The sequence below is a fragment of the Podarcis bocagei genome, assembly GCF_964188305.1.
Source record: "Podarcis bocagei genome assembly, chromosome: 4".
NCBI classification, from domain to species: Eukaryota; Metazoa; Chordata; class Lepidosauria; order Squamata; family Lacertidae; genus Podarcis; species Podarcis bocagei.
The window spans coordinates 45,963,858-45,984,818 of NC_138128.1; the positions used below are offsets into that span (position 1 = coordinate 45,963,858).

The window sequence follows — 20,961 nt, forward strand, 5'->3', positions numbered from 1 at the left end:
GCAAGAGCCAAACACTAGTACGAAAAAGGTATTAGAAATAATACAACAGTTTGGCCAGGTAGCTGGATTTAAGTTGAACAAGCAAAAAACCAAAGTTTTAGGGAAAAACCTAACAGATATGGAAAAGGAGAAATTTCAAGAGGAAACAGGTTTGACTGTGGTCAAGAAGGTCAAATATCTAGGGGTTTATCTAACATCCAAGAATCAGAATTTGTATAAGGACAATTATGAAAAATGTTGGTCAGAAATTAAAAAAGATTTAGAAATATGGTCAAATTTGAAACTGTCAGTGTTAGGCCGAATTGCAGTAATTAAAATGAATGTATTGCCTAGAATGTTATTTTTGTTTCAGACCTTGCAGATTATTGATAAGATGGAATGTTTTAAGAGGTGGCACAAAGACATCTCGAAATTTGTCTGGCAGGGCAAAAAGCCCCGAATTAAATTTAAAATATTGACAGATGCTAAAGAAAGAGGGGGTTTTGCCCTGCCGGACCTAAAATTGTATTATGAGGCAGCAGCTTTTTGCTGGCTCAAAGAATGGATGCTCCTCGAGAATACAGACATCTTGGATCTGGAAGGTTTCAATAACGCTTTTGGTTGGCATGCATATCTTTGGTATGATAAAGTTAACAGTGCCTTCAAAAATCACATTGTCAGAAAAGCATTGTTTAATGTTTGGATAAGATATAAAGATCTATTGGAAAACAAAACCCCTAGATGGGTGTCACCAGTGGAGGCTAAAGCAGTGAAAAAACTCAATATGGAGGTCGGATGGCCGAAGTATTGGGAAATTTTAGAACAGGATGGAGATAAGTTCAAATTACAAAGTCAGGAGAAATTGAAGCATAAAGTGGAAAATTGGTTCCAATATCGTCAAATAATGGAATTTTTTAAACAGGACAGGAAAGTCGGCTTCCAGGTGGAAAAATCAAAATTAGAAACCGAATTGTTAGAACCCAATACTAAGAATTTATCTAGAATGTACAACTTGTTGTTGAAATGGAACACACAGGATGAAACAGTTAAATCGGCTATGATTAAGTGGGCTCAGGATGTTGGACATAACATTATGTCAGCTGACTGGGAATGGTTATGGAACACCGGTATAAAATTTACGGCATGTAATGCCTTAAAGGAAAACATCATGAAAATGGTATACAGGTGGTACATGACCCCAGTCAAGCTGGCAAAAATCTATCATTTGCCCGATAACAAATGTTGGAAGTCTAAAGAGACTGAAGGTACCTTTTATCACCTTTGGTGGACATGCCCGAAGATTAAGGCCTTCTGGGAAATGATCTATAATGAAATGAAAAAGGTACTTAAATGTACTTTTTCTAAAAAACCAGAGGCCTTCCTCTTGGGCATTGTCGGCCAATTGGTGACAAAGAAAGATAGAGCTTTTTTCATGTATGCCACAACAGCAGCAAGAATACTCATCGCAAAGTATTGGAAGACACAAGACCTACCCACTTTGGAAGAATGGCAGATGAAAGTGATGGACTACATGACATTGGCCGAGATGACAGGCAGAATCCGTGACCAACGAAAAGAGACGGTAGAAGAAGAATGGAGAAAATTTAAAAGCTATCTTAAGGACTACTACAAACTTAATGAATGTTAAAATGTCGTAGTTTCCAGAAACAAAGGGGTACAGGGACATAAGGTCAGAGTGCAAGAGAGGACTAAGATGATAGAGATTGGAAAGTAATAATTGGGAGTTGCTAGTTGAACTATGGACATTGGGATGCAGAGAGGGGGGGTATGGGGAAGTCCTAGAAAGGAGGTTTATGAAAATATGTTTGAAACTATACGTGTATGTTCGTCATTTTTAATGTTTGTCTGTTTTTTTTCAAAAATGTTGTAAAACCAATAAAAATTTTATAAAAAAAAAAATAGAAATGTATTGTTTTCTCAACTAATCCCGCTCATTACAGCATAATAAAACACATAATAAAAACGTAATTCATTTTTCTTGAGCATTCCATCTCACAGCATCTTGGCAAGCTATTAAAAATTTGTCTTCATTTTTCTGGCAAGAGCCTTGTACCTTTTCATCTTTAATTTATGAGGGCAGCTTTGCAATTGACAAGTCTTATTGCACCGCAGACTCCTACATTATTTATCAGCCATTGATTGATGGCTCATCCCAGATCCATCCGTGCAATATGCTAAGCTGGAGGAGGCGGGAGGGAACAGGGCAGAAGGCTCACATGGCAAGCAGATGGGGATGAGAGCCTTTGCAGGCAGCACCTGCCCCTCTTCCCTTGGCTTTGGGCTCAATTCTTTTCTCACTCACGTCAGGGCATGCTGTGCAAGTGGATTTTTCATATGTCACAAATATATGTCCAATGTTGGCCAGAGACTTGGTTCTCTTGGTTAAGTCACTATTGATCAGAGGTGGGAAGAAAGATCTGGATCAACTAATAGAACTCTGGGTGATCTGCTGTAGAATGGCAACGATTTCCGAATCCAAATTGGTTAACGATAGCAGCAACAAAATTACTCTCTCTCTCTCTCTCTCTCTCTCTCACACACACACACACACACACACAAACATACATAGTACAGTGGTACTTCGGGTTACATACGCTTCAGGTTACATGTGCTTCATGTTACAGACTCCGCTAACCCAGAAATAGTACCTCGGGTTAAGAACTTTGCTTCAGGATGAGAACAGAAATTGTGTGGCGGCGGCGGTGGGAGGCCCCATTAGCTAAAGTGGTACCTCAGAGTAAGAACAGTTTCAGGTTAAGAACGGACCTCCAGAACTAATTAAGTTCTTAACCCGAAGTACCACTGTAATGAAATGAAGACTGCAGTAACTGGGAGTGGGTTTTTGTGCAGAGGAACTGCAAGCTTCATTTCATTCTGATATTCAAAACAAATTCCAAGGCTCGGAATACTCTCATTCCATGTGTATGTCTTTTACACCAGACTCTGGTTGGTGAATCTCTAGTAAAAAAACACCAAAGTGGATTCTGCAAGTCTGTACATCCCTGCAGAAAGTGACAAGCCCTGAGCACACAATTCCTCAGTGATACAAATACATGCTTTCAGAACTTGTAAGTTCCCATGTTTGATCTTCAGTCAAAAGACTTCTAGATCAGAGCCTAAGTATTCTTCAGCATGTGCTTCCTCTGCTGTGGAAGAAATATGTAGATTGTTATGCACGATTATCACACATTGAGTTTTTGCTCTTTATACACGCAGTGGGAGCTCAAAAGTGGGCCACAACCTCCTAACACATGCACAAGTTTTTTGTTTCCTTTCCCTTCTTGTCTAGATCACATTCGCTCTCCCACTTTTTGTTGCTTGGTACATCAGAAAGCTTTAAAACTGCAGGCCTGCAAGGAAGCCCCTGTGGTTTTAAATTAGCTTTGCACAGTGCTTAGTAACATTTAAGTGCTCTCAGAATAAATCACGACATGATGCGCTACATACAGGTTGTCTTTTGTGTAGGAATTTTGTAAAGTGAAAAATGGCCTGGAATGTGGGACACATCTTGGAGAGTATACTGATTTCTTTGCTCAAATGACAGCATAGCCCTTCCATGAACAGGAATAATCACTGTAATCATAAACGGATTAACCTTTGAAGAATGTGGGTGGGAATTAGGGGACCCACACTTGGAAGTTAGCAGGAAGCTTTTTGCCTTCATCGCCGGTAGGAGTAATTTTGGTCACATTTCCTTAAAACAAAACTCTGCATTAAAATCTGCTGTATGTGAGCAAGAAACATAGCAATGCATTTTACCTGTCAGTTCAAGAAAACAGCAAAGACATGTGCAAGAGACAGAAATTATATTCTTTATTTGGAAACAGATGCCTTATTTAAAGCTATACAAGAGGTATAACATGGAATCAATGAGGATTCCTGCACAGACATTGCTTTGCATTTGGTAAAATAAGCCTCAAACATAACCCAACACAGTAAAAGAAAAATAAGCTGACTCAAACCATTTTAAGCTTGTAAGAGTTGCATCAGATGAGGTCTCATTAAGTGAGTGTGATAAAGAGCATATATAGTAACCCCTGATGGAACTCTGAGGCTCCAGCAAAGATGACATTTAACAAAGGAAGCGTGCCAACCCAGGCAGTTCTGCTCAGATTAAAATAAATGATTTGCTCCAGGGATAAAAAGTACATAAAACTGGATTAAGCCACTGACCTTCATCCACCTTTGGAGAAGGCAGTTCTGGCAGTTATTTATTCTACTTTGCAGGCCAGACATCATGTGTCATCACACACACTTGTTCCAGTTTAGCTGTGTGTGTGTGTTGCTTAGGTCAAATAAGTGCTATGGACCCTGCTGCTGCTGCTGAAGTCAAGGGCAAAAATGACATTGAACTAAACATTCTGAGCAAATGGAATCTGAATCAGAATATGCAACAGCATGGACTACAGGGATGGACATTGCTGTAGAGCATTTTATCCCTTCAGACCATCAGCGAAGAGAATTTTTATGGGTCAAATCCACCCAAAGGCATCTTATGGATGCGCTGATTCAGTGCACCTGATCACTACACACAAATCTGATCCTAGCACTGACCAGTTAAGTCTACATGGCAGACAGAAGCAACTGTAGGGTTACAAGGCTGGTACCATAATCAACACAGGGTAATACTGAAGAAAACCTCCTGCCCACATTACTTTCTTTATTAGGAGCAAATGTTGATTCAGAGTCAGAAAGTGTGTTTGCAAAAAAATGACATCTCTCCTCAAGCTTTCCATTTAAGAAGAAAGCCAAGGTGGGGAGAGGGTGGAAGAAGTCTAGCGCAAACAAACCTGCACCTTTTTGACTGGAATTATGGCAGGCTTCTTCCAGTCCAAAGGGTTTGCTATGCTTGCAAATTGCATACAATTCTGTCAAATGGAAAGAGGCTATAATAATTTGTTGATTTCCTCATGACAGCCAATGGGGAGGCACAAAGCTTCAGCTTTTCCCAGATCAGTATTCTGATACGGTGCCAAGATGAACGAGGCAGCCTTCAAACTGTCTGAGCCAAACTGGAGTAATTTCCAAAGTGCTGAATCAGGGTCCAAAACAAACCTTGTGGTTAGTGCACACTCGTGAGTATTGGATACTGCTTTAGCAAATAAAGCATCAAACCAGATACCCAAGAGCTTTTGTGCAGACACACCTTCCCAAATGCCGGAACATCATTTATTATTTTATTTATTTTGTAAGATTTTATGTACTGCTTGATTGTAAAAATGAAACAAAACCTCAGAGTGGTTGTCTCAACTGTTCTGGTAAAGTACAGGTCCAGATAAAGAAGAGATACTTATGTGTACCACTATTCAGTCACAGCCACATCCACCAAAGAGAGTCATTTATGCTCTCAGGCAGGTGCGACCATTTTCTACCTTACAAATTCACCCAGGTAAGTATTCACTTGGAGCAACAAGGTATGTGCTTAAGAAATTTGGAGCGTGGGGTTAGGAATTCTCCAACTAAATGGTGAGATTTCTACTTGCACAACAGAATTCTTCATATTGCTGTTCCCTCTCCATGTGCCCCCAAGGCCCCGCCCATTCGCTCTTGAGGGTTGGGAACCCCTAGGACAGATTCAGGGGATGGGGGACACAGGGAGAGGAGAGGGAGCAGAAGTTCCTTTGCACAACAATAAGTATGTTCCAGCTCCACTGTCACGAGACGTTATGCCTCTTAATACCAGGTGATGGGAAACCCAGGTGGGCAGAGTGCTGTTAGATGCATGTCCTGCTTGCAGGCTCCCCATTGGCATTTGTCTGCAACTATGAGAATAGGCCATTGGCTTGATCCAGTAGGCTTGTATTGTGTTCTTAAGATACTTGCACCAGAGGAACCACTTAGTTGGATACCACCCATGGTATTAATGAAAGGTTTGGGGGGGGGTGAGTGTGTGGAAAGGGTAAGCAGAACAGATTTCTTTCTCGGTCTGGGAGGTGAAACCACCAGGCCCCATGAGCATGGGGTTGCTGCTGTCACAACCCTCACCTGATCCAATGAAGCTGGCAGAAGTGATGCTCCATTTGGATGCCATCCCTATCAATCGCCCTGGGCCTTCAAGCAAGCTATGCAACCGTACAAAATATTGCTGTGGTTATGCTAAAACAGCTAAGCAGAACATAAGGGGTGAAGCCTCTACATATATAGACACATCCCTTCCCACTTTATGTGAAATTCTGTGGTTTCCAAGGGGCAGATAAGGGGCATGTTAGGATCAGCTGATTTCCATGATCCCATCTCCCATGACATAATTATGCAAACACCAGATCTTTGCTTCTTCTTTGAAGCATGTGCTCACCTCCGAATAGAAGATTGCTGATAGAAAATCCACCAACCTGTTTGAATTTTAGCGGTTTCCTGCAAACTCAATATGTTCCATTGCTTGCTTCCCTATGTAGGAAGCAGTGTGCTTATTGGACTAGCGCTCACCCTGCCTCATGGGTTTTGTGGTTTCAAGGCTGCACATACTGTCATTCTCGTACATTTCTCTTATCAGCAAAGTATCAGAACAGGAAGAGAATGCAGAGGTTCTTGGAAAAACATGTTTTGGTTGCAAAAACAAAGGTTGTCTAGAGAAAAAACATCTCAAGAACGTAGGTATTGCAAAAACACATAATGCTCTTATGTGGGAGAGTGATCTCCTTTACCTCTGAATGCATGAAACTCCAACTAACCAGGACAGCAAGTTGCCTTCCATGTAGCAACTGATTCTCAAGTGTCCCATGGATTTCTCCTCTTCCCAAACATTTCTCAAGGTTATCATTCTTAGGATAATACATCATTAAGATTATAGTGCACATACATACACACCTGTACACATACCACTGTAGAACTATGTGTAATGTAAGGATTTAGGCTTAAGGACTTCTTTGCTCCTGAAACCCAAATGGGTCATCACTGGAATGTTTCTGCTTTGTTCAGAGTATGAACATACATCACTGCAACTGCCACACTGCCACATTACAATCTACCCTAGGGTTCACCTGAATTCAGGAAGGTTATATCATACACATAGGGCCTGCCATGACTTGACAGCCAATAAGAAAGCAGCATATAAAAGGGATTATACTATTACAAAGTGTAAATTCCTCCTCAGGAGCACCGGATCCCTGGTTCTTCTACTTCTTCCTGTTTTTTTTACTCCATACCAGGGTAGCATGAGGAAGCTTCTCTCAAAGCCCTTTATTGAAGTAGACAACCTCAATGTCAGAGTTTTTCTCCCTGATCAGAGCTTGGACTTCAGGTTCCAGGCGGCTCACCCGCATTGAGCTGGAAAAAGGAAAACAAGATGTTTTTCTAGTTCTTAGGGCAAAGGAGAGAGTAGGAAATGGAAAGCAAAGTTATGGAGCAGGGCTATCTCAAGAGGTGCACAGCCATGCTCTGAAAAATGGGCTATGACCTCCCATGTCATGTTTTAAATCAGCAGTAGGCTAGTCTGTTTATTACGGGAAAGAGATGCTTACAGTGTGTCCACCATGTATGCTTCTGGAGAAGACCACAGTCAAGGAAGGAGAAACCAGGTCCCAAGAATGTGGTGACCAGAGGTATCTTCTTCAAACTTAATGTGGGATGCTCTTTCCCACACTGTGTGGCATTTCCCCCAACTGTGGCACTGCCCACATTTGAAAACCTCCCAAGCAGAAAGGGGAAACATCTGTGATTCCTAAAGAATGTAGGATTGCTTCTACGCTTAAGACAGGATCAGGCTTCAAGACTGTAACACACCAGCAGGGCATGAAAACCGCAGCAACACAAACATTAAAAAGGCCATGTTTTTCAAAATAATGCTTCTTCCCCCACCCACCCCGGCAAAATAACAAGGGGGGAAAACCACCTTTTCAAATTTTGAATTGAAAGTAAACAGTTGTGAAAATGTTGACTTTGAACAGCAAAATATTTAAAAAAAAGAAAAGAAACAGTTTATGAGGAACTCCCCATTCAAAATTATACAGATTTAGCACTGATACTTGCATTCAGTGCTAGGTCTACTCAGAACAGACTGCCTGAAGTTAATGAACATGACTAACAGGTCCATTAAGGTCTATGTGACCCATACGCAAGAGCACAAGATCTCACTCGAGAGCATAGCCCCTCCAAACGGGATGTCCCAGACAGTTGATGGGTATGTGCCACGAGCCCCCTGGGTGGCTGGACCCCAAATGGACCCCGGGAACCACTCTCATAGAATATAACATGCAATGACATGCTTACCTTTTCTGGGGGAAGAGTGCACAGCAAAGAGGGGTAGCAAACACCAAACTGGAAAAACAAAGACAGGAGAGGAGTCACTTCTGCCTTGGAGAATGGGCAAGGGAGTCGCTCTGGGGGGAAATAACCCTCACCCCCCTCCCACCAACCTTGGGGGGGGGCAATGGCAATGTTCTATGTTGCTCTATGTGTTGGGGGTATAGGCTGCTTTCTTTCTCCCAGTCAGAATTGTAGATGCCGAACAACACACAATGGAGTGCAGTATCCTGCATCCCAATCAAAGCTTTTCTCTTGTGCCTCCTTCACCAACCTGGAGCTCTCCACAACTACAAGTGATCATCAAAAACATCTGGAGGGCACCAGGTTGGCAAAAGGCCCCCAACCCATTTTCCTGGAATGGGGATCTAGTCAAATTTCCAAAAGGAATAGCACTATGTCATGAAAGCTACCTTGCCTGATCCATTACAAATAAGCAGGGTACCATGTTAATGTCATTTCAATGGGGCTTGTGGGGGGGGCAACCCACAAAAGTTGAAATATTCAGAATGGAACAGGTTGCCACTCATAAATTTCAACACCTTCAAACTGATATACATTGATAGGAACTGGTAGAAATTCTGATCAGCCTAAAGGTCAAGCCACAGTTGCCAGGGAAGAAAATCCAGAATGGCCATGGAATGTGGGTCCCCATGCCTGATTCCCACAATCATACTTTCTCAGGAGATTACCTCACTTGCTCCTGTAAGCCAAGTGCTATCTGGTTCTAGCCAAAAGCCGTGTTTCTTTATTATTCATTTATTCCATGCTTGTCTTCTCTTTCATCCCAGGAGCTCAAGGCTCCTAGGTCATCATGCCCCAACCAGCTACCCCCAATTTTAGCCTCCACAACCAGGTTGGTCTGAGAGAAAGTCAGTTTCCTGGCTGAGAAAGAATTTGAACCTGAGCCTCCCCAGTCATAGGCATTCTACTTCCCCACATTGGTCAGATTCACACCATAAATTTAAAGCGCTATGGTATCAATTTAAACAGCCATGGCTTTCCTCAAGTATTCTGGGAACTGCAGCTCGTTAAGGGTGCTAAGGGTTCGTTAAGTTGTTAGGAGATCCCTGCTGCCCACACAGAGCTACAGTCCCCTGAGTGATTTAATATTCAATTCCTCTTCACAGGGAACTCTGGAAATTGTAGCTTTTTTGGTGCGTGGGGGGGGGGGAATAGGGGCCCCCTAACAAACTCAGCACTGTTAACAAACTACAGCTCCCAGAATCCTTTGGGGGAAGCCGTGACTGTTTAAAGTGGTATTGTGGCACTTTATAAACATACAGTGTGAATGTGAGCACGGTTTGCACTGACATTCTTCTCAGAGCTCTGGCAACATGCTCTCTCCTCCTGACATAAAATACTCCCATTTGCACAAGGGAAGAAGCGCACTTACCACAGGCCCACCAGCCCAACCTGCAGAGGAGCATTCATCCAAGGGTACCGCTGGAAGGAAACACAAGGCATTGGTTCGTGTTCAGTATCTACATCCGTTTCCAAAGCAGCCGTTGTCGCTTGTTGCCTACAGAGGTGCAGCCATTTACACAGCAGGAGCACTCATACGTTTCTTGGGGAAAGCCCTATGTGGCACTCCAGATAGTGCGAAACTACAACACAGTCTCAGCTAGCATGGTCAATGGTCAGGGATGATGGCAACATCTAGAGAGCCAAGGGTTAGCCACCCCTGCTTAAGAAGCTTTGAATATTTTTTTGTAATTGTCAACAATTGACCCTAGCATTTCCAAGATGGCAGTCAATACACCTTCTAAGAAATTAAACTCCCCTTCCTGACCAGCGTAAGAAGAGCCCTGCTGGATCAACCCAAAGGCCTATCTCATCTAGCACTCTGTTTCATGAGGGTTGAGAAGGAAGCTGAACACACATACACAAATATGGCTCATATCAAGAAAGCAACCACATCCTTCTCAGCCTCTAGGAATGGAGGCCTGGGAGCTGAACTAAGATCCAAAAGGACCTACCTTCAAAAATGCTCTCTTCTCTAGTGCGTTCATGATCACAGGAGGGATGGCTATAAGGAAAATGAGGAAGGAGAATATTAAAGACACACCCAACCAGCCAAATGTCTCCTGCACATTTTGAATCGGGTTTAGGGTTGTTGTTGTTTTATTTCTCTAGGACTTCCTGGAATCCATTGAGGATACTCGGAAACTAACATCCCAATGCCAACAACTTAAACAGGATTTCTACCTTGGTAGAACCTTTCAGGAGATAATGACAAAATAGCCCAGCATGTATGCACCAAAAGCAGAACTAAAATTAATGGGATCTTCAAAATGCTTAATTTTGATCTCAAATATTCTCCAGGCAATCTGTGAAAGCTCAAATGGGGGGCACAGGGCACGAAGGGTGCTCTTCACCCTCTGTGCTGTCTAGCCCCTGCATGCGCCGGATCTCTGCGGGGGAAGGGTGCCTGGTTGGCGCCTCCCCAATTGTGCGCCTGGGACAATGGTCCCCCTGGCACCCCCCAGGCTACACCACTGTACTGCCCTCCATCAGCAGATCTCAGGGCCCTTTTAAATTAAAAGTGCCAAAGTTTTAACCTGGGCCCTGCTACATGCAAACATGTGCTCTGTCACTGAGCACATCAATGCACATCAAGCATCCAAATTAATTAATAGTTAAAAAGAAACACTCCTCAGTTTATAATATTTCATATTTGAATCTTGCCAAAAAAAATTGAGAGAAGCCAGCAAATCAAAATCATTCACATTTCCACCCATAAAAAACCGCATCATCCCTTATTGGCGAAGTTGGAACTTCATATATTTGCTTCTGCTCTAGCCAAGGGCCAATGCAGCAGCTACTTACCCATGGCAGGTGCAGCCATGCCAATTCGAGACACCACCACTTGTGCAATGGCTTGCTGAGCGGCTGCCTTTGACTCACCCAACCGATTTCCATTCTCGTCTGTAATGGGGATACCAAGCTTTAGCTCCCTGTAAAAATGGTTAAGGGGGGGAAATAATACAACCCTTTATTGTCATTTTCAGCCTCTCCTTTCTCTTGCTGCCAGAAATGCAGCAATTCTTCTGAGTCCTAGTTGCCTGTGCTTCCTGTCTTTCTAGACCGGGAACACAAGTATTAAACTAGGCATCAACTCCAAAATTCCACCCACCAGCCAGCACAGGACCACGTCTGTCCTGCTGGATCTCCAAAGAAGGATAGTCTGGAACAATGTGGTATAGGACCATGGAACGATGTGGAGTAGCTCCACCACATTATTCCAACTGACCACTCCCCATGAACCAAAACCACATAAACAGCACAACAGCAGACACTGTTCAGACATGAGGACAAGGCACATCAGGAGATTGACCCGTGGCTCCACTCTTCATTACACTTTTTCTCTACTCTTCATTATGTTGCCTCCTCTCCAACTTCTTCCACCTACTTCAAAACCCTAGTTCTCTACCCTGGCTCTGGCACATGATGCAGCAATCTTCATAAAGCTAAGCAGGTCTCGGTCCGGTCGGTGCCTGGATGGGAGACCTTTGTATATCGCCTTGAATTACCAAGTAGGAAAAGATGGGATACAAAGAAATAAAAGGAACTATATTCTCAACTACAGTAACAAACTTATCACAGAAATGTAGACGTTGCTTTCTAAATAGCTAGAAAGCTTCTCTCTTCATTCTGGGGGAGGTGGTTCCCCTTACGCAACCTGGTATTACTTTTTACTATGTTCCAAGTCCCCCCCCCCCTCCTTCATAGATCTATAATGGCAAAGCCCTCTGCTATGCTGTTAGCCTGGTGCCAGTTATTGTGGATTCTGCATATTATCTTAGCTGTGAACACCTCATACTTTCAAAGTCAAAAGACTGAGAAAAGATGCCCAGGGGTGCAGCAATTTAGAATATGCTACTAGCAAGAAATGGCCAAGACCTGGACTTTGGTTTCCCCTTTCCAGGAGGGTGGGCTATGTTTCAGTGTCAGAGGACATGCTTTGCTGGGGCAAAAGGTTGCTGGTGTCTCCAGGAAGGGATAGGAAGCTCCCCTCTCAAACCCAGGAGAGACCCTGCCAGTCAGTGTAGACAATACTGAGCCAGATGTCCCAATACTGTGCTATATTGACTCAGTGCAAGGCATCCTCCTAAGTTCCTAGCCTCTCCCCATCACACAGCCCTATCTTACCTCTGCCTCATTAATGGTATGTTGATACAGTTAGCCGCTGCCACAGCTGCAAAAGGCACATAGCGTCCAATGATGGGTGGAAGGTGCTACCGAGGTGGAAGAGTTGAAAGGGAAAGAGAAAGAGAAAGAGAGAGGAGACATGTGTTACAGTTTGAATTAACAGCAGGATGAATTTGCCCAGGGAAAGTGTACCCAGCTGCCCACCCCACCCCCCCTGCACAGGTCTGACCAATGCACAAGAGAAAACAGGAAGAGGAACCAAAGATTTGCAGAAGTACACACACACACACACACCACGGGAAGAAAACCTTTCCAAACATCTCAGTGAGTGCTGAGCATGCTCAGTGGCCAGGGAATGCTGATAAGCAAATAAGGAAAGAGAGTCACTTGTCCTATGCAAGATCTTGTTTGTAACACCGAAGTGTGACAACCTAATCTCAAAGAACAGGCATATCCTCCTTGCTCTGCCAGAGCAGACACAGCCGGTGGGTGCCTTACCTTGGTGAGGGACTTGAGGCCCAGTGCTGTGACCACAGCTCCTGTGGTAGCACTGACGTAGGCAGTGCCCAGCTGGCTGTAAAGGAAGCAGGCAACCAGGTGAGGCTAAGATACTCTCAACTTCCTCCTGTCTAGTCCCAGCCCTAATGCTTCCCCTGGGAAAGGTATTGAATGGGTGGGACATGCAGGAACATTCCTATTTCCCACTATTAAAAATCCCCACCAAGACTAAGCAGTCACACATCTTCACCACCTTTCCTAGCACTGCCAGTGTTCCTTCTTGCCTCATTCCCTACCCGTTTCTGCACAGGTGGTCTCCACCATGGTCTACCTTGCTTTTGACTTCAAGCTTTCCCTCCATGACTCCTGGAAAGCCCAGCCCCTGCAATCCTCTCCTCTTGACCCCACAAATGGGGCTACCACTGCTTCCTAGGCACACCACTTTGAAGAAATAGCTCCCATGGGTTTTCCTGGGATTTGCAATGGGAAAAGGCTAAGAGTGAATTCATTCTCCCAGTGTGGATCCCCACCCACCAAAAAATGGCACCCATTCACGCACAAGAGGGAGGTACCAGCAGACTTGGGGGAGTCTCAAGTTTCGCAGAAGTTCGAAAGAAAACTTAAGGGAAACTATGAACCGAAGGGAAGGACCCCAAACACAGCCCAGTGAGGACTGAGCATGCTCACTAGCAATAGAATGCTGACTGTTGTAGGGGGGCCGAGAAACAGGTGGGAAAGAGGATGAAATGGAGTATCCTGAAAATTGGCTGGCACCCTGAATAGGATTACTCAACAGTGCAATGTTTTGTCATGGCTTCCACTTGAAATGTAATTAGGAAGGAGCTCCTGAACAAATGTGGAATAATCCGAGTCCACACCTATAGCCATCTGGGATGAGGGAGCAGAATTTTTGGGGCCTGATGATCTGCTTCCTTGGCAGGTATGGGTCCTGAAAAGCTACCCTGTAGAGGCAGCTCCTATAGTGGTATCAGGCAATCCCATGGCAAATTTCCCACAAATATGTCTGCATTCGTTTCCAGGGCTCTTGGGCAGTACTCAGTGTCTTCTTACCTGACGGTTATGGGAGCATCTCCACTCCGGTTAGTGTAGTTGACAATGGCATTGAATGACTGGTTCACCCATTGCCAGAACAGAACAGCAGGGGTTGTTCTGCAAGGAAAGAGAAAAGTCAGGGCTCCCATAAACATGACAAAAACCAGGATGTTAGGCTAATTCTCAAAGAAGTAGCGAACGAGCTCTATGTACTGATTTGGTGTGTGCTTCTCATAGCCCCTCCTCCATACATATACACAAAAGCACTCAATGAGGTACGCATGCAGTTTCAATGCCACTGTTCCACCACATACACAGCACTTCCTTTCTCCTTCAGATTTAGGGCCAAACTACATCCAACACAGAAAATCCATGAACAAATCTCTTTTTTATTTCATTAAAACTAGCTTTTTTTATTTCATTAACTAGCTGATCTTAGGGTGCAATTTGGGTGAGGTAGGGTTGCTATACGTCCAGAATTTCCCAGACATAGCCAGGATATTGCAGTCTGTCTAGGCAGAAATTGCTAAAATGTCTGGGAAAATCCAGATGTCTGGCAACCCTTGTTGGCAGTGTCGATTTTCCTTAAAAAATAGAAAGCTCAACAACCTTTTTGTCCGGATTTTCACTTTTTGAAATATGGCAACCCTAGGTAAGGTCCATGGCATGGGGAAAAGTGGGGTTAATTCTTGCCCCCAGCCACAATGTTAGATTGCTCCCTCTTCCTGCCCCAAAGCTGGCATTTCCCTCAGAGGTACTTGCCCATATAGTATTTGATTTTTTCCCTGCAGCTAAGAGCAACTTGAGCACTGAGGCAGGGGAGAGAGGGGAACAGTGTTAAACTCCTATCACAGCAGACTGCTTCAAATTAGCCCTCTAAATTGCTGCATTACATCAAATGTAAGGCTGTTGTCACGCTGCAGTTCGCGTGGCCACCAGTAGGACCTTAGAAGTTGTGCACCTACCTGTAGAAAGTGAGCATGCAGCCAGTGATGGTCATGTTCATGGGCACCTGGGCCGACATTCGCCCAATCAGGATCATCTTCTCGCCAGTGTCCGGGTGGAAAGCCGAGTCGTAGATGTATTTTGCCCGCCATAGTTGGTCCTCAGTCAATCCTGGCGACACCTTCCCTTTCCTGAAACAATCAAGAAAAGGAAAGAAGATTGGAGGCAGTTTAGGGAAATGAGAAGATTTGCTGTGGAGGTTGCTGGGGCAAGAAGTATCAACGCACTGTACTAGGAAGAGGTGGGGTCAGTTTGGGAGGTAAGAATAGCTGTATTAGCAATGACCAGAGGTACCCCTCAACACTCCTCTCTATTCATGTACACTGTGAAATGCAAGGAGACCCTTCAAATGGACCAGTTGCCCTGTGGATAGTCTTGGATGGGTTCCTTTGAATGTTCTGATTAATTAAAAATATTGGGTTTGGAATAGGATGTGTAGACAGGGAAATGGTTTGGGACTATGCTAATGCTCTGTCACCAATGGCCAGTAGTCACTGGAGGAGACATTAATACTAATGAGGGAATCGTTAATACTAATATGTTTGTTTGCTAGTGGGAACATAAAAGACTGCATTTATGATATATTTATGTCTTCGTTGTACCTATAAATTGATTTGTTTGCTTTTCTTGTGAGCCACTTGGAGCATCCTTTGGGAAAGTGGCCTGTAAATAAACTTATTCTCTAAGCTTCATCTTTCCATTCCTTCTAAAAGTGCATCCCTCTTCCTAGGAGTTCGTTCTCCCTGCTTTTGCTTTCCCAGAGCCACTATATTGAAAGTCAACAAGCCACTCCAGAGTGCTAAGAGGAATCTACAAATTCCAGGAATTAGAGGACAGCTGACACCAAGTGCTTTAAAAGCCTCTAGATAGCACAACATCAGGATTCCCCACAACCTCACCCCCTCACTCCTGGCACTGCCTTCCTTGTCATTCTCTAAGGACCAAAGCAATCCCCAGACTAACAAGAGAACCTGTAATCCTCAATCACCCTCCGGGCCTCTTCCAGAGTTTTGCTAGAGAGCAGAAGGTTGCGAGGATCTGTCACCGTGAAGAAGTGTTTTGCTCTCCCTGTGAAGCTGCTCTGGTCCCATCGTGGCTCCTTGGTGTCGATGCGCAAGGACAGTTCCCCAGACATCTTCTGCAAGGACACAAAGGAGGGAGAGCAAACTCAACTCATGTCACAGTGAGGCTAAGCAGAAGGGTTGGGTCCACATTGCCAGTGGTAGGTGGGGCCGGAGGCAAAAGCAGTCAGAGCAATGGATGTGACTCTTTATCTTTATACAGCAGGCTAAATTCCATCCATGCCAAAGTCAGAGGCTTCTTACCCATACAAATGTCTCTCTCCATTCTCCATTCAGGGAAGCAAGTGGCTGCAAATGGGAGGAAGGGACAGGAAGAATTCCTCCCATGAACTTGATTAAGTTATCTTATCTTAGGGCCCAAGCTTATGTGCTGAAAGTTTGTTTTTCAAAGACCATTAGAACTCGCACACAATGCTCTCCAACAAAGCAGGAACAGGCAAAACTGGGGAAGTTATCAGATATGTACAAGGTCACTTTCGTACCACCTGAAAGCACGACTTTCGCTTTTACTCGCATACAAGGATGATGTGATCTTCTCACATCTCCACCATTCCCCAAGTTGCTGATATGCTGGTGCTTTGCTCCTGAGTTCCTCCTTACATACATAGGGGATCCTGCCTGTTAAGCGCAAGAGGGTTTTTTGCATCCCATTAGAGAGATTCCTAGCCCTTGAGCCTTCTACGCAGCAGACAGAATATGTGCCTAAGCAAAATTGAGCCAGTACAATAAAAACAGGTAAATCAATATACATGTTAAGTTGCTTATTTTCTAGCACTTGAAGCTGAGCTTATAGAGGTTACATCAACACTAAGGCTCACATCAAGATTCACGTCTGGAAATGTTGGTTGCCCTTTAAATCCCATTTGTCATGCCCCTACTGTTACCCAGGCAATGATTAAAATAACAAACATCATACTCCTTGCGTCAAAGAAAAATGTCAGCCTCCAATATTCACAAATTCTCTCTGGAAGGAATAATCCTTTTGGATGGAAACCCTGTGAGGCACAACAGCAATATTCAAAAATAAAAAATAAAAAGCCGATAAAGACTTTATCTGCAGTATTATTAGAACAAATACTCTGAAGCTTTCCTGCAGAGACTGCATACAAAGAACATGCAGAGATACAGATTGAACCTAATAAAATTTCAGGGATTTGAATTCTATTCTCATTAGTGGGTGAAAATGGCATGAACAAGGAAATTAGTCAATTTCATCTGGAGACCAGCAAGGTATCAAGAGGTCACCTCCCCTTTCCTTTTTAACCTGAAAAGCTTCTCAAGCATTTTTTATTTCTGTACTTGCTGCTGGTCTACCAAGAGGCCAAAGAGCTGCAGAAGGCAGTTCTATGTTAAAATGCAGCAAATTACTTTAATTTCCAAGAAGCAAACCACACCACTGGGTTCTCCCTCAGACCTTCTGTCAATTTAGCTTGTACTAACAGTGGATGATCAACACAATTCCTGGGTTAGGAGGAATAGTCAAGTCTGAAATCCTCGACTTGAGTAGTTACTTAAGTCTGTATCCACATTAATACTATGAGTGTGTCTATACTTGGTGTGTCTATAACCTACCAAGCATTCAGTTTGGCACTATAGCACACAGCCAAGAGTACACGAAGTATATGCCAGCACTTTTTCCCTAGAACCCAGGATATGGCCTGAAGACACATGAGGCCACTGCCTTGCGGCAGCTAAACAGGAACAGATCTTGTCAGTGCCTGGATGTTTGACCACCAGGAACCACATGTAGACCACATGGAAGCAAGGTGGGCTATATACAGCATGGGCCAGTGAAGCGGCATGGGGAAGCTTTGTGTGGCACATGACAGCAGAGTCAATCTGATGCTCCTGCAGCCATGCGCCAAGTCGTTTCCTGAAGAGTGCTCACCAGCCACTACTGACTATAGATGTAAGAAAATTAATAAATAAAAGAAATAGGACATGGCTAGGTTAAAAATGGGAGGAGATGACACAACCAGCAATGGTCCTACAATGGTCTGCTGAAATCACAGCATGCTTTATGGATCAGTTTGTCCTGGCATGGGTATAGTAGGCGACAAGCCAGCCATGCAAAAAGTAAGGATTTCTACACACACATCGCTCCATCCATGCAGAACTTGGCCAGTCATCTGTCAGGAATTCTTTAGTTAAGATTCCTGCACTGCGGAGGGTTGGACTAGATGCCCCTTGGGGTCCCTTCCAACTCTACAATTCTATGGTCCTAAGTGATGACCCATTTGCTTATATGAAGTTGTGATGTTTCAAACTAGATAGAAGCCTCTGAAGTAAAGCTGGTGTTTTAAAAATAAAATATATTATCTGGCCAGAAAAAAAGCCCTGTAAGAGAAGAGGTGCATGTCTGAGCAAATGGGAGACCCCAAAATAAAGAAAACAGGGAAGTCTTCAGTCTCTCTCTCTGCAGTCCTCTTGGGAGCCAGTGTGGTATAGTGGTTAGAATGCCCAACTGGGACCTGGGAAACCAGAGTTTAAATCCCCATTGGTCCATGAAACTCACCGGGTGGCCTTGGGCCATTCATTTCCTCTCCGCCTAACCTAAATCACAGGGAGGTTGAGGGGACTAAATGAGAGGAGGGAGAACCATGCACCTTGAGCTCCTTGGAGAAAAAGGTGGGCTATTAAATGCGAGAAAATGAAACAAAAAGTGGGCCATCCAACAGGAGGCATGTGAAGAAGCTCACGGATGAAAGAAGCCCCACAGACCTTCCTGGGTGCTGAGATTGGCAGGCGGAGGGGGGCGCTCTCTTGGTACTTCCTCCACCCTCAGAGTCTGGGGTGCTGGTGCCCCAAGAGAGGCCATTCTCCATGGCAGCCCCTAAGTTGTGGAGCCCCCTTCCCACAAAGATGCATCCAGTACCTTCATCATACAGCTGCCACAGGATGTTGACAGGATGCCACAGGATGCTTGCCTCTGACTTTGACACCTGGAGCATCTAATTTCAGGGCTCACCTTATTTTCCCGGTTGTTAGTTGTTCTCAATTGTGCTTTAATGTTGTTACCCACCCTGGGACCTTGAGGCCAAGGGAGGGGGGGAGAGAGAGAGAGAGAGAAAGACTCCCGTCTTTCAAGGCTATCCCGCCACAGAACCCGGGGAGTTAGTTGAAGGTGGATTGGAGAGGGCTGCTCTGCGTATCCCGCTATGTGCCGCTACCTGTCGCTCGCATCCTCTGCCTGCCGCCCTCCCAGCCAACTCCCCAGATCCCGGCGTGATGCTCAGCAGCCCCCTGGGCACGCGGTGCGCGCAGGGAGTCACCCGCCAGCGCGTGCATGAGCTCGTGACGCGGATGGGCCCCCACCCAAAACCCCGGAGTGACTCATAAAAACGGATGGAGGAGGAGGAGGAAGGGAAAGCGCGCGCGGAGTGGGCGGCATGGGGTGGGGAGGAGAGAGAGAGAGAGAGATGGGAACGAGTGATGAGTAATCCGCAGGCTGTGGAGGGAGAAAGGGAGAGGCTGCATAGCGAGGGAGAAGGCGAGGGAGATCCTGGCGCCGGGAGCCCCGAGGCAGAGCGCAGGATGGAGCCGGGAGGCGTCCCCGCCCCGCGAGGGGAGGGCCGGGCTGGGTCGCGATTCCTGCGAGAGGAAACTCACTTGTTCCTCCGAGCGGCGGCAGTGGCGGTGGCGGCTGCAACGCTGTCGCCCGGCGGCTGTGACACGGCGGCGCTGGGCTGCTTCCCGAGGCCGGCCCCTTCCTTGGCTTGTCACGGCGCCCGAGCGTCGCGGGCCCCCCGGCGAGGCGAGAGCCAATGAGCGGCGAGGGAGAGCCGGCCAAGAGGCAGGGCTACGGCCTAGCCAGTTCCTCGGAGCCTGCTGGGAAGCGGAACGGAGCGGGCGGGAGGCTGGCCGGGGTGGGGCTGCCTGGAAGGGGCGGATGGGAGAGGCTTGTCCCTGGCAGCCCTCGCGGGGATCGGATTAGGAGGAGGCGGCAGCGCCAGCTGCTCTGGCTGCCGGCCTTTTCCCTGCCTTGCTCCTCGCCCGGCAGGCAAAGTGGGCGCCTCCCCTTCAGAGCGCGCTACGTGCCGCTTGACACAGGCTTTGGCGGTCAGATCCTGCCCCGCTCACTGGCAATCGGCCGGAGCTGTCCACGTTTTAAGCATGAAACCTGTAGCAGGACCCAGGTGCAGCCTGGGGCCTGCTTCTCCAGTAGCCCGTCTCCGGCCCTGGAATGGGCGAGATGCTAGGGGAAAGTGCCCTTGAACATGTGCAGAGTGTTTCCTTCCTTCGCTGCTCTTTAAAACAGGCAATTGTACGACCCACCCCCCGCAGCAGAATTTGATTGGAAGGGGCGGCGGAGTGGGGGGGGTCAGGGGGGCAGCTTTGTTTCTTAACAGCTTGCTCAGAGTAAGCTGGCAGTCAGGATACAGGTGACCTGTAACAGGACCCGCGAGAGGAGGTAGCTGAGTCTCTAGAGTCCATGGATAAAATATATTATTGCATGTGCAGTGGAATGGAATGGCCTCGCATGAGAAGCATAAATTAGGGCAGATGAAGCGGAAGCATTGACGTTTTGGACTACAACTCCTATCAGCCCCAGCCAGGATGGCCAAGGAGACATTCTTATAAAGAGTCGGATATGGCATAGGGTCCCATCTGAGATCAGATGTCAGGAATGGGCTGCTGTTTACTGAATTTGTAACAAATGCCAGAACATTTCTTAGATGCTGTGTGACAAACGTGTATGAATTCATGACATCTCAATGTGAAAATATCTTTGGCTGAATTAATCACAATATCATAGTAGAAATGCTTAATACTTGTAGTACCCTTTACTTTGGTAGTAATCTATGAATTGTTACATTGCTATGCATGGATAGCTTTTTCAGCTGAAATAGACCACAAACAATGTGATTTATTGCTTTGTTGGTATTTATGTTCTAGTGTGATTTAGGATATAATCGTGAAACATGTATTG

At 45.4% G+C, this 20,961-nt stretch overlaps 1 protein-coding gene across 3 annotated transcripts in view; it reads right to left on the reverse strand.

Moving 5' to 3' along the window:
• Window positions 1-3,789: 3,789 nt before the first annotated feature.
• The window catches only part of SFXN3 (sideroflexin 3), a 175,390-nt gene continuing 158,218 nt past the window's right edge, over window positions 3,790-20,961 (reverse strand). Inside the window, exons 1-11 of one of the 3 annotated variants that reach the window (XM_081192270.1) lie at window positions 19,641-19,795; window positions 15,921-16,087; window positions 14,910-15,080; window positions 13,963-14,061; window positions 12,892-12,967; window positions 12,394-12,479; window positions 11,071-11,198; window positions 10,221-10,270; window positions 9,638-9,687; window positions 8,209-8,256; window positions 3,790-7,266 (exon numbers count right to left, since the gene is read on the reverse strand). In XM_081192270.1, coding sequence (XP_081048396.1) covers window positions 7,170-7,266; window positions 8,209-8,256; window positions 9,638-9,687; window positions 10,221-10,270; window positions 11,071-11,198; window positions 12,394-12,479; window positions 12,892-12,967; window positions 13,963-14,061; window positions 14,910-15,080; window positions 15,921-16,084 — 969 coding nt within the window. In that variant the 5' untranslated portion in view covers window positions 16,085-16,087; window positions 19,641-19,795 and the 3' untranslated portion in view covers window positions 3,790-7,169. Of the gene's footprint in view, window positions 7,267-8,208; window positions 8,257-9,637; window positions 9,688-10,220; window positions 10,271-11,070; window positions 11,199-12,393; window positions 12,480-12,891; window positions 12,968-13,962; window positions 14,062-14,909; window positions 15,081-15,920; window positions 16,088-18,906; window positions 18,928-19,640; window positions 19,796-20,961 lie in introns of those variants that run through there. The other 2 variants (XM_081192269.1, XM_081192271.1) reach the window with 2 other exon arrangements.